Source organism: Pteropus alecto, unplaced genomic scaffold, assembly GCF_000325575.1.
Source record: "Pteropus alecto unplaced genomic scaffold, ASM32557v1 scaffold75, whole genome shotgun sequence".
Lineage (NCBI taxonomy): Eukaryota > Metazoa > Chordata > Mammalia > Chiroptera > Pteropodidae > Pteropus > Pteropus alecto.
Window position 1 is genome coordinate 1501560 of NW_006440638.1, and position 13463 is coordinate 1515022.

Here is a 13463-nt window from a genome sequence, read left to right on the forward strand (position 1 = left end):
ATCACTAACTCGAACATCTTATTGTTTAAAAAGTCTCCATTCAACTTGCTTGTTCAATCACTTTATGACCCTTATTCAACTTAATTTGGGATCTCCAGTCCACTGATCCTACTTTCTCCCAAACTATTAATCCTCTACTTTCTTCACTTCTCTTTCTATCCCATTTAGATTCCATTATCCACCATTTCAGTAACATTTCTGCTAGTAACATAAACTTCCTTGCCTCTTTGTCTTTCCATTGTACTCATCTGGCAAAATCCAGTGCTGGTTAAAATCTAATGATCTGCTTTTTCTAAGCCTGTGACTGATCGGATAAACTCTACTATCAAAAGACAGAGCAATTGTTACATTATAAATTCTTGACCTTCAACTTCAAAAAAAGCCCTCAATACTGCCTATAATTCTACCATGTTTTTCTGATCAATTGATATTTTTCTATTTCCCCCAAGGATTATTTTCAAACCTTCCTCATTCTACTCAAACTTAAGACCAACTTGTCTTTCCCCCACATCATCCTCAATAGCTAACTCAGCATCTACTTTAGAAAGAAAACAGAAGGCATCAGATGAGAGCTCCTCATCTTCCCCATGCCAAACACACAAGCCAACCTACAGTTTCATCACATCCTGTTAAAATAGAGGAGCCATCCTTCATCTTCTTTAAAAATCCATCTTCAAATGGATTGTTTTTTCTCTTTTGAATATTGCACCTCTCTTCTCATTTGTTTTAACACATGATCAAATTTCCCTGAATAAACCAAAAACCAATTCCATTCAATGCTATATACTTCAGCTATCTCTTAATGGTGGTTTTCATCAGAAAGGGAATCTGTTACACAGGAATACAGAAATTTATCAGACATATCATATGTGCATAGTTAAAGGGTTCCTAAAAATAAAATCACATAATATGGTATTCATATATTTGATGTGTTCTGTTCACAGAAAACCAAGAACATGTCTTTTAATAAGATACATAGCTATAACTGAGATAAGTAATAGGTTCTAAATTCTTGCTGTAGGAGTCTCAGAACAAAGAATGGTCTGTACAAGCATTATTCCTACTCGTTAGAGCCATGAGATCATCACCTCATTGTACTGACATAATGTGTAAAATCACAAATAAATAAAGTAAACCCTCGGGGGCAGAACAACAGTGGTCCTACGAATTTCATCTTGGAAGACAGATTTCTGAATAGTTTGGGAGGTGTGGGAGGAGAGGACAAAATGTGAGATGATATGAGGGAGGTAAAGAAAAGCAGTCTTAAGAGAATGGTGGTCAGAATAAATAAACGTTGAGTGCTCATGAACCCACATAACCCCATCTACTCTTCTTGGCTGACAAGATTAAACAAGAGATCCTGAACTGGCAAGTATTAGAAATCATTCTCTTCTATGAATCAGCATACATTACTATCAATTTCAGTAGTCTGCTGCCTTGATTGTTCCCTTTGTATTTTGCTGCCATCATAGAACATCAAGCACATCTAAATGGGAAAGAATATCGTAAGGTAAAGGGTCAGGAACTTTTGGTTTCCTTCACAGCTAAACCTTTAAAGAAGTTGTCTATTCTTACTGTGTCTGTTTCTGTTACTCTCAATCATTCCTCTATCCACCCTAATCTGGCTTTCAGACTTATTGCTCAGTCAAAATAGCTCTTGCTTAATCTCTTCATAACGTTTTACATGGCTTATTCCCTTTATTTTTGAAACACTCTTTTTTTCAATTTACATGATGTAACATGTAAATCTAATACCTCTCAGCTTGCCTCATCTTCCTCAATAGGGTTCCTTCTTGATTTGAATACTCTAGTCACATTGGCCATTATCATTAGCATTATACATACTGCTTTTCCTCTTGCCACAGGGACTTTGCATGTAACTCTTCCCTCATTCTAAAATATGCTTCTTTTTCACTCTTTTCCTAACTCCTACTCCACATTCAGATACCAGTTTAGTCAAATTTCTTCAGGAAAGTTTTCTCTGACTATGGTAAATTCCTCCCTCTCTAGGTCAAACCCCTCTATTAGCGGTTTCAGAGCATTCTCTTTCGGAGCAATATCATTGCTCAGTTTGATCAAAAAAATCACACAAGACATTAATGTCCATCTCCCATCTACCAGCCATAAATTACATGAGTATAGGGACTGGGGATTTTTATTCACTATGACATCTACAGTGCCAACTACTGTATTTAGCAGGTATCAATAAATAATTGTTGAATATATATGAACAAATGACTGAACTCATAGTATTTCGAATGAGGGTTTTATTTTCAATTAAAAGAGTCTTAACTAAAAAATCTCTATTTCATTAAAACAAATACTTACTGAGTACCTAGGCACCAGACAAGGAATAAGAATAGAGTGGTGACAAAAACATGTTCCCTACCCTTATGGAGGAAAGAGTTATTAAAGTAATCAAACAAATTTATTATTAGAATTTTGTTAATGTGCTATACAAGAAAATTCAGAACAATATGAGCTATAACAGGGGTATCTGACTTATGTAGTTGGGAGGCAAAAATATGCTTTACCTCTACCCTCTGAGAGCTATGCTTATCTCCTTTTATGGCAGATGGTTTTTTATAGCCTTTTTAGATTTTCCCTTTTTATCAATCTTTGAATAAGGATATTAAAGCCTGGCATTAACTCCAAAATTGTAGAAGAGATGTTTCCTTGAATTCCCCAATTTTCAATGGATGTTATTACAGTTTAAACAGGAGGGCTGATGGATATACATTTATGACACTATTTCATGTCCCACTGCCAATCTCTATTATTCTGTTTTAATTTAGGAAATCCTAGTGTTTGGATGAATAGAGGTACTGTTAAGGTGGGATCATGGGACACGAAGGGCTCTGGTGACTCTGAAAATTAGCATTCAGAGGAGGGTCAGATTCTTAATTTTTTGGTTGGTAGACCTTGCATTTCTAAATTTAGGAGCCTATGGGGTTTGGGTATAGGGAAGGAAGGGGAGAAGGTGAAAAAAAGGACAGTTTTCCTTTCCATTTTCATTATTTACATGTGGTCAAGAAATTCAATGGCTTTATGGTTAGTAAAACTAACTTTTGAATTCAGGCAACAACTTATTAACTATTATTCACAGTATTAAGTGATCATGTTGTTTCTTTTCTTTTTTCTTTTTTGTACATCATGCAGTATTTTCGTGATGAACAGGGCAAGGATATAACCACCGCTAACCAGATACTATTTTAAACTATAACTTACTACTTTCTTAAGAACATAAAATGAAGATGTAGTCAGTATTCAGAGTGATTACTATGTTAAGCGGGAAATAAGTTGGAGGACAAGTACATTAAATCACATTCCAGTTCTAGATATTAAATACTTTTTATGACACTCACTATTCTGAAATTCCTTGTACTTCTTTTATCCAGTTAGATTGTTCTTTGTCTCCAAGAAGGACCACTTTACATGGAGGAGCAGTTCTTCCCAGATACAGCTTCTGTGTTCCTGGAGGTTCTTCCAAGTAAAACCTTAAAAAGTAAAATAAAAATTATGTTACCCCAAAATCTGTGGTTTAATTTAGAGTTCTAGCAGAGTAAGTCTTCAAAGTGAAAAAGTTTCTACATTGTATAATAGCAAAAAAAAAAAAAAAAAAGCCTACTTTAAAAAAACTAATATAACTTTGTAACATATTTAATAAAAATTTAAAAACAAATTACTATTCTTTCTCTTTTAAGAAACTAAACTAAATATATAACATATAAAGATTAAATACTCTCAAATTCAATAAAGTATTTTTGCTTAAAAAGTTTAACTTGATTCTATAAGCCACTATCCTAACTCCAGTTTACAGGAAATATGTGGGATAGAGAACCAACTTAAATGACACTAAGAAGAAATGAACAGATAAATCCAGAATTCTACAGAAGAACTGGTTTGGACACTTCAAGAAAAAAGGCAGGGAAGTAAGTTCAGCCAGGTCCTAGGATATAAAATCAACATACAGAAATCAATTGTAGCTGGGGAAACTGAAATTTAAAATATTAAACCATCTATCGTTGCTCCAAAATAATTTAAATACTTAGGTATAAATCTAACAAAACATATACAGGATCTGTATGCTGAATAATAAATCACTGATGAATAGGTCCATTTGGATCATAAGACTCAACATAATAAAGATGCCAATTTCCCCAAATTAATCTATAGATTTAATACAATTCTTATCGAAATTTCTCCATAGTTTTTATAGATATAGAACAACTTGTTCTAAAATTTATATGGAAAGACAAAGGACCAAAAATAGCTAAAACAATTTTGAAAAATAAAAATAAGATAGAAGGAATCACTCTTTAAGATTAAGACTTCTTATATAGCTACAGTAACAAGACAGTGTAGTACTGGCATAAAAAACAGATAGGTCAATGGAAAAGAAAGGAGAACATTCTTTTAGGAAGGAGACCCACATATATGTGCTTTTTGACAAGGGTGTGAAAGTAATCTAATGAAGGAAGGATAGTCTTTTCAATAAATAATGCTGGGGCAACTGAATATTCATAGGCAAATATACTAACCTTGATCTAAACCTCATGCTTATGTAAAAATTAATTCACAATGGATCATGGGTTTAAATGTAAAAGTAGGAGGTAAAACTATAAACCTTTTCGAAGAAAATATAGGAGAAAATCTTAGAGACCTAGGGCTAGGTGAAGCGTTCTTAGACTATACGTATGATCCATAAAAGGAAAAGAATGATAAACTTCATCAAAAAGGTAGTGGAACTGAATTCTGATGATTAAAAAGAATCCTCACAATGTCATACAGAGAAGCAGATACCCACAAAGGAAAAAACATACTGGTATTTATTTCACATCAAGAAAATTACATGACAAAACACAATTAAGATATGTTTGCAGAAATCTGAGGAAAAATAACTGGGCCTCTAAAATTCTAAACCTATATGTGAGGAAAACAAAAAAGATCTTTTGGATACATAATAATTCAGAAAACGTAACATCCCCTCATTTTCTCTGAAAAAAAAAAATTACTTTAGAAAATTCTAGACACTTGAAAATAACAAAGAACAAGAAATCAGACCACATTTACATGAAATAAAGATAAAAGATGATAGAGAATAACTTGTCTAAATAATCATTGATAAAATGATTGTGAACTTGAATAAAATGTTAAATTATTTTTTAAAAATTAATTTATTATTTAAATGAAGTCTGAGAGGGGTATGGTAAAGGTAAGGTTTTATATATATATAAATAGCATATATGTATATAAATAGCATATATATGCTATATACATATATGCTATTCATTCTTATCATTAAGAGAAATATATTTGCTAAATAATATAATGATAACTGGTAAAAAAGAATTAGGATATAGAACTTCCAAGCTATCAAAAAGAAAAGAAGGCAAAAGGAAAAAATAATATATTCATTTAAAATATCTCAAGGGATATATAACAAACTGTCAATAGTGGTTGAACTTCAAGTGGTATGATTAGAGGACTTTCATTTTCACTATAGAGTCTAAATATTTTTACAGTAATTATATCAGTTAAAATGAATCAAAAACCCATTAAATAGCAAAGCAATATAAATTTAAAAATTATAAATCATATCTTACTTGGTTTCTCCATCGGATATACCAACAACTCTAGCTTCTTCAAGATGAGGCCAATTAACAAAGACAGACTTTCCAAGCACTGATGAAGCTACATTTTCTATGCTCTTAAAGAAAAAGCATAAGTTCATTATTCATGTTTCAGGTCCAAGAGAAAATTTTAGAGGCAAAATTAAATAATTAAAAACTGGCTTACTTATAACTATGAATTTAAAATCTATAAAAACCCCACATTAATAATTAAAACAGATATATCATTTGCTCACTTGAACCAATTATTTCCTATAGTACCTTATTCCCTATAGTTCTTAGTTCTGCTGATCTCGACTTTACTCCAACTTAATTATTCCACCTACTCAAGCTCAGTTTTCTTAATTTCTCTTCTCTAAATTGTACTTTAATTGCTAACTGCTCTTTTCCTTTCTAGTACATTTTCCAGGATTTCTGTTTTTTTGAGTTTTAATTTTTTTCCTTTCCTGTTTTTAAAAAATATTTTTCAGTTGTTTTTACCTATATGCCTTTCTTTACCTTTTAATTTAGTATGAATCTGTGAAAGCTAACCAAGTTCAACTTCCTCCCTCTCTGCCAGCCTCTTCTTATTAGAGAGGAAGTATGACCAACTTAAGAGTGCTCTTCTGCAGTATAAACCCCATGACACTAGGAAGCTTGCCTCCTCATTTTCTCAACAGCGCCAGCAATTGGTAAAAAGTGGCTTACTGCTTTTAATTCTGAATGAAATTACTTGGTGAGAAAATAAATTTCAGTAAAATCAAACAGAAGAGCACTGATCTATAATGTGTTACTGTCCACAGTAACAGCCAACAGTAGCAGAAATAATGTTCAGCAAGAAACTTAAGTTCTTAGTTCTGCTGCTAACTAGTTGAGCGAATGTCCCTTTTCTGTTTTAATTTGTAAAATTAATAAGTTGGATTAGTTGTTTTACGAAATTCTATCCAGTTGTAAAATTCTATAATTCCATTACTTTCATGATTATGTTGCATATTTTTCTTACAGAAACTGAGAAAAAAAGAGCAGCAGAAATGTCTAGAAAAGCTATCATTATTCACTGTTCCATATCAAACAGCCAAGTAGTATAAAACAGAATCTAAGTATCTAGTTTCTTTTCACTTTGTGGTTGATATAATAAAATAAGAACACTAGCCTTTAAGTAAGGAATCATGGGTCCAAATTTGGGTTCTACCTCTTTTTGGCTATAAAATCTTAGGCAAATCATTTAATCCCACTGAGTCTCAGTTTTCTTTTATAAGAAAGAATAACATCTACCTCACGATGTTTATTTGAGGATAAAATAAAATAATATTCACAAAAGCTTTTATAAACTATAAAATGCTAATACAAATATTCTACATGAAATAATATTTTTAAAAATTCTGGTTTTAAAAGGAAACATTATTATTGCTATTGGTTAGACAACAACATTATGGTAGAAACTGAAGTTTACAAATTTTCATTCACTTTTTTCTGTTTATTATGCTTACTCATTATTAGCAATATTTATTTAACAATCAGAGATGATTAATTTTAGACCTTGAGGGGTTGCTTCTAATTTTATTTATTATATTTAGACATTTATTAATGCGAATATACAAAAGAATAGACTATTCTCATAAATAAAACAAGTTTCAACATTAGAACTAGGCTCCATTAATTATCCACTTCCTTTCTATATATCTATTTCTAATTTCATTCTCCCAATCTTTCCTTTAGTTTTCAAAGAAAAAGTTGTCCTTCTTTCCCAGAATAATCCTTTCATTTAAACCCTAGATGAAATCCCTCAGTACTTCACTTGGTTCTTGTTATCATCAACGTCCTTTTCCTCTACAGTGTCTTTAAGACTGCCTTTCTCCACTAGCCCTACCTCTGTTCTGTATGGATTTTGCTTGATGAGCTGCCTCTTTTCTACCTACTGTTTTGTTTCTAGTCTTCTTTCAAATCATAAATTTCTTAACCAATGGCTTAATACTTGCTACCTTGGCTTTCCATCTACATGGTCACAGACTAGTCTTTAGGAATTGGACTTCAGCCTTGACCAACCTTTTGGAATAAAATTCTCAAAGACCATTAATGATGCCTGCCTAAAGAAAAAATTCACAGGCTTTGTTTTAGATTGTATTCTTCTTGAACTGTATGCAGCATCTTCTCCATGCTTCTGTGATACTATTTAATTTGGGAATCAATTCTCTCTTACCTTTCTAAACACTGTCACTTTTATTATTCTTTTTCCACTCTTTATGACTGTTAGTATTTCTTCATGCTGAGACCTTGAACCCTCAGAGTTCTTTTTCTTCAGGTAACTGAGCTACAAGGCCTCAGCCATCACCTCCTTTCTGATGGCTTGTATATACCTATCTCCTCTAAGCTCTAACCCCAGGTATTATTATATTGTATATAAGCAGCTTTCTCAATTGAGGTTTTTCATTGAAAGCACAAAACACTAAATAAAAACAATTTGACTATTTTCTCAGTCCTCTCAAGGCTGGTCAGAAGTAGTTCCATTCTAAATCCACAGAAGATAAATTAATCTATATACAAATGGATGACTTAGGGCATTAAGGCTTAAATCTCTGTGGAACCCTTACTGAGAAAGCCTGGCAGGGCAGCTCCAGTTAAAAGTCCTAGCACCACCTTAAAATTCCATCATTATTTATCATTAATCTTCTCAAACTAGGGACTCTCTCATTTCAACTTCTTTATTCCAGTAAACACCAATTATTTTCTAGTTAATTAGCCGGATATCTGAGAGTCATATTTAATATTTTCTTTCTTTTCATCTCCAAGATTTGAATAACTGATGAAGTGTCAATTTTATTTAGTCTTGTTCATCTAGATCTACTATCAATTCTACAGATTATGTCCTTATTGCCTAATGTTTCTACAACCACAACCTCTGAACTTGTAGCCTTTTCCATTTTCTTCCATTTATTTCTCTTCTGTGCTATTTAATCTACTATATTGCCACCAAATTAATCTTTATGAAAACACCAATTTCAAGGTAACAATCATGAAAAAAAAAAAAAGTCCAAACTCCTTAGCCTGGTATTCAAAATCCTCCATAATCTGGTCTCTTGTTTTTTTCAATCTTATCTTCTACTATTTCCCAACACAAATCCTCTACTTCAGTCAGTTTTATCTATTCCTTCTAACATACATATTTATTCTAAAAAAAAAAAAAAAAGTATTAAAAAATTTCAGACATACAAAAAAGTTAAAAAAATAAGATCATGTATCATATTTATTTTTGATTACAATTCCTAGCACATGTTATTTCTTTTACCTAGAATATCTTTCCCCTTCTTTTCTCTTCTTGGTGATAATCTTTTTTAGCATCCAGCTCAAGCCTATTCTCGTCTACAAGTCTGTACTTAGCTCACACGGCTCATCTCCTTTTCAAAATTCCTGGAGCATTTTTTGCTCATTATGTCACAATTTCACACATCCTTTAATTTGTGCAAATGTTTCTTTACTTCATCCTTATTTACCATGAATTTTTGGAGTCACTACCTTATACTTCTTTGGTAAACGCATTGCAGCTAAGACGTTTTATGCATAAGTGCCTAATACATATATAATAAAGAAAATACTTACCAGCTCAGCTGACTCTGCACCGACTAAGATCTCCAACATCATGTTTTCCCCGCGGCTACTCTGTTGGAATACTTGAACCCCACTTTTCTTCAAAAAAAACTTTAAAAGAATTCAAAGAATGTAATTTTAATTCTTTCTCTGTAATCACTTCACATTCAATAAAGTAAAAAAAAAAATCTGAACTAAATAGTCACTGACTTTGTGTTTGATGTGTTTCAGAGTAGGAAATCCACAGAAATAGAATGCCTTCTGGTCAACCCTGGTTATTTTGTTCTTGCTTATGTCTACACGCCAAGCATCTAATGATATTATTTTATACCTAAAAAATAAATCAAGGCATTTAATTTAAAATTCTTACATTACAAGCAATCGCAGTTTTTCAGCATGAGTCATCCCTGCTTTTAAAGAAGGCGATGATGATTCATCCCTAAAAACAAAGGAAATATAGAGCAGGACAACCCAGATTCCCTGTTGTTACTGGTCCAGAAATAACCATGCATGTAGGTTACTGAATGGAAGTTTTTTCCCATCCATTTAAAACAAAACAACAAATAGACATAATTTAAAAAATAAAGGATTGTGTAAAGTATATTATAAATCTCCATATCCTCCATGTTTCAAAACCCAGAATGGAAAATAAACATTTTTCAATGTCTATTTCATCTTTCTCTTTGTTTTAAAAAAGGAAAAATAATAAGTAAAAGATGTTCACTTTATCTGCAACTCAACTGCCATCTGAATACATTATTTGCAAGGAAGATAAGAGAAAAAACAGGGATGACATTTTAATGAGAAAGCTAAAGAAGAAATGGGTTTAAGCCAATAAAATAGAGGAGCTCTTTTATTTCTTTTTTTTTTTTTCTTCTTTCTAGTTAGGTGGTTGGGGAGTACAAGAGGCAAAGTTATAGCATGTCAAATAACACTGGGAGCAGACACTAGCAATGGGAACAAAAATTCACACATCCTTTTGAGGGTTAATACAGATATACATTAAGAAAAAAAAACAACTTTAGCAGAAGATAGAAAGAGAGAGGCATAATCTGACTAAAGCAGAGAACAACAAAAATAATTGTGAGACAGAGATGCTATGGTCTTTGGCAAGTTGGATGTAACTCATTATAAATTGACTATAACTGTCATAAATTATTTGTTAATTCTCTAACTAGATATTAAAAAGCTTTTTATCTTTGGCGGTAGAGAGGACTCTTTGTGGTTGTTGAAATTAACAAATAACATTACCTTGTGCAACATCGTGCTATGGCAGGGAACTTTTCTGGCCATGGAGAGGGGTAGGTAAATTCTGTGCCTCTATCATACCAGCACATTAAGCATTCACTATGTTGATTTCTTTTCCTCTCTTCTGTTTTGAGGGAGTGGTTACATGTCTCCATGGCTTCCAACAATCGCTTCTGAATGTAAAGATCAAGGAGAGGAGTTAAAAGTATAAAAATTCTAATTTCAACATATAGAATAAATCTTTTCCCTCAGTATACAGAATTATATGTGTTCTTGGAAAAAAAAAAACTTAAGTAATGGAACTCCTTTCCATTTCATTATATAAAAAACTGATATGCTATTATTCATTGTTTCAAAGGCTTTGAATATTGTTAGAATATTGCTTGCCACTGCAAATTCCTCTGAACCTATTACTCCAATAGTAGTCACTAAACTGTGGAAAAGAATAGCAAAGAATAATTTTTTAAATGTGAATTTATCATAATTATAATTTACCGTAATTCAGAGAGCATTAATCTTTTACTTTAAAAATTTTGTAATGGTATAGAAATGTTCATCTTCCCAAATTATCTTACATTTGACATAATTTCAATCAGAATCACAGTTGTTTAAAATATTTTTAAAGGACCAAATGATGTCAGTGTTCATATGGAAGAATGAATGAGTAAACTGCAAAAAATATCGGGGACTTGTCTTACTAGATCCTATCATTTTTGATAAAGCTATTATAATCAAAACATTTTAGTATTGATATCACAATAGACTCAAAAACCAGAAGAATAGAATAAAGAGTTCAAAAATAAATCCAAATCTGTATCAAAAACGTAGTATTCAGATATTTAAATAATGATGTTGTCATAACTACTGATGCAGCTGGAAAAAAACAAGTACATACAGTTCCCAACTACATATTATATGCGAAAACAAGTATCAGAGTAATAGAACAATAAAAGTATTAGGAGAAAATCTAAGAGACTATTGATAATTTGGAGTGATAAACTCTTATTTAAAACAGGAAAAAACCTAATAGCCTAAGGGAAAAGACATTTTTAAGTGAAAGAAAATGTATGAGACAGAAGATACAATAAACAAATCAAGAGACAAATGCCATATTGGAAAAGAATATGCCTAATACACTGAGTTGCTAAAAAATCAAAAAAAGAAAATAAGGAAAAGGAATTAAATAAACAATATACAAAATGTGATATAGAAAATGCAAAGGGCAAACATATATAAAAATATACTCAAATTAAGGGTTGTGGAAAAACAAATTTGAACAATAATAAAAAAATGGCATTCTTCATCATCAACAGATTGGCCAAAATTAAATGAAGCAATAATATCCAGTATTAGAAAAGCCAAAAAGTGGATACTCAAATATTACAGGTGTGAATTAGACCAGTCTTCTTGAAAAACAATATAGTAATATTCATTAAAACTAAAAATATACATTCCAATTAACTAAGCAATCCACTTTTGGGAATCTACCTTATAAAAATAAAGATTTTAATACATAAAAATGCATAAACAAACAAAATGAACTCATAAATACAACACTAATTTTATCACAGCATTGTGTATAGTGGCAAAAAACACAAAGATTCACAAGAAGTTGCAAAATTTGTACAGAACCATTCCCATGTACCTTTTACCCAGCTTTCTCCAATGATAACATCTTACACATAGTCACAGTACATCGCTACTGACATTGGCACAACACTATTAACTGAACTATAGACATTCAGATTTCGCTAGTTTTTATAGGTGATTTTTTTGTGTGTATAGTGCTATGGAATTTTTATCGTATGTGTAGATTCATGGAAGCACTACTAAAACTGGAATACATAACAGTTACACCATCATGTTATCCCTTTATAATCCCTCATGTTATCCCTTTATAATCGCATCCCATCCTCAACCCAACCTCCAGCATCCACTGATGTATTTTATAATACAATAATTTTGCCATTTCTAGAATATTATATAAATGGAATCATATAATATAAAACCTTCTGAGATTGACTTTTCTCATTCAAGTAAACTTTTCTCACTCCAAATTGTTTATATCAATAGTTATTGCTGAGTTGTTTTCCAATATATGGATGCACTACAGTTTGTTTATCCTCTCACTCGCTGAAGGAAATTTAAATTTTTTCCACTTTGGGGTTATTACAAATATGTTGCTCTGAACATTCATACACAGGTTTTTGTGTGGACATGTTTTCATTTCTCTAGGATAAATTTTAAAAATTATACTCTAAGAGTGTGATTACTGGGTTGAATAGTAAGTCTGTGTTTAACTTTATAAGAAATGAATTATTTTCTAGGATAGCCTCTTAGACTTTTAATCCAATAATTATCTATGCCGCTTTCAAAGCATTTATAGAAAAAGTTGTAGACAGAGGTAGAAAGTAGCAAAATCTGAAAGAGATTATGGAGTAAAACAGATAATACTGTATCATAATTTCTTGATTCTAAGATACCATTGATATAGTAAGGTATACAATAAAATTAACAATCTTTCAAGAAATAAACACTAAATTGAATTTTCATAATTATTTTTACTTATTTCCTATTTTCTTCTCCAGTATCACATTCAAAGTTTGAGTCTAATCCTTTTTCACATTCAAAATATAAAGGTTTTTCTAGGTCATTTGGCCCTGTAAACGCATAGCATCTCATCCTTATAATCTTGAACATTTTACCATCTTTACGATACAACATAACATTCAAGTATCATAATGCAATGGATGTTGTGATGTGCTGCAGTGATCTCCCCTTAGTAGAGAAGGACTTATCTGCCCAGTTGCTGAAGGTGCTTACAACCTTCAGCTGTCCACTCTCTCTGGAAAACACCCTCATGTGAAAAGTAATCTCACAGAAGGTCACCCACCTTTTCCAAAATGAAGCCTGCATCCAAGACTGATAAATGAAGAGTGTAATGTCTCAGACCCTTTATAGCAAATTAGAAGAACTCTATGGACAATTCCAGTTGCAGAGTGACTTATGGGGTCAGCC

The 13463-nt window shown here is 31.8% G+C and overlaps 1 protein-coding gene across 3 annotated transcripts in view; it reads right to left on the reverse strand.

The window, feature by feature from the left end:
* The window catches only part of XRN1 (5'-3' exoribonuclease 1), a 117036-nt gene that overhangs the window by 66406 nt on the left and 37167 nt on the right, over nucleotides 1–13463 (reverse strand). For all 3 annotated transcript variants that reach the window (XR_003047995.1, XM_006917446.3, XM_025050767.1), the window contains exons 16-20: nucleotides 10449–10618; nucleotides 9408–9528; nucleotides 9210–9308; nucleotides 5607–5710; nucleotides 3366–3497 (exon numbers count right to left, since the gene is read on the reverse strand). Coding sequence is in view for 2 of the 3 variants with exons in the window: in XM_006917446.3 (XP_006917508.1) it covers nucleotides 3366–3497; nucleotides 5607–5710; nucleotides 9210–9308; nucleotides 9408–9528; nucleotides 10449–10618 (626 nt within the window). In the remaining variant the exon portion in view is untranslated. The remainder of the gene's footprint in view (nucleotides 1–3365; nucleotides 3498–5606; nucleotides 5711–9209; nucleotides 9309–9407; nucleotides 9529–10448; nucleotides 10619–13463) is intronic.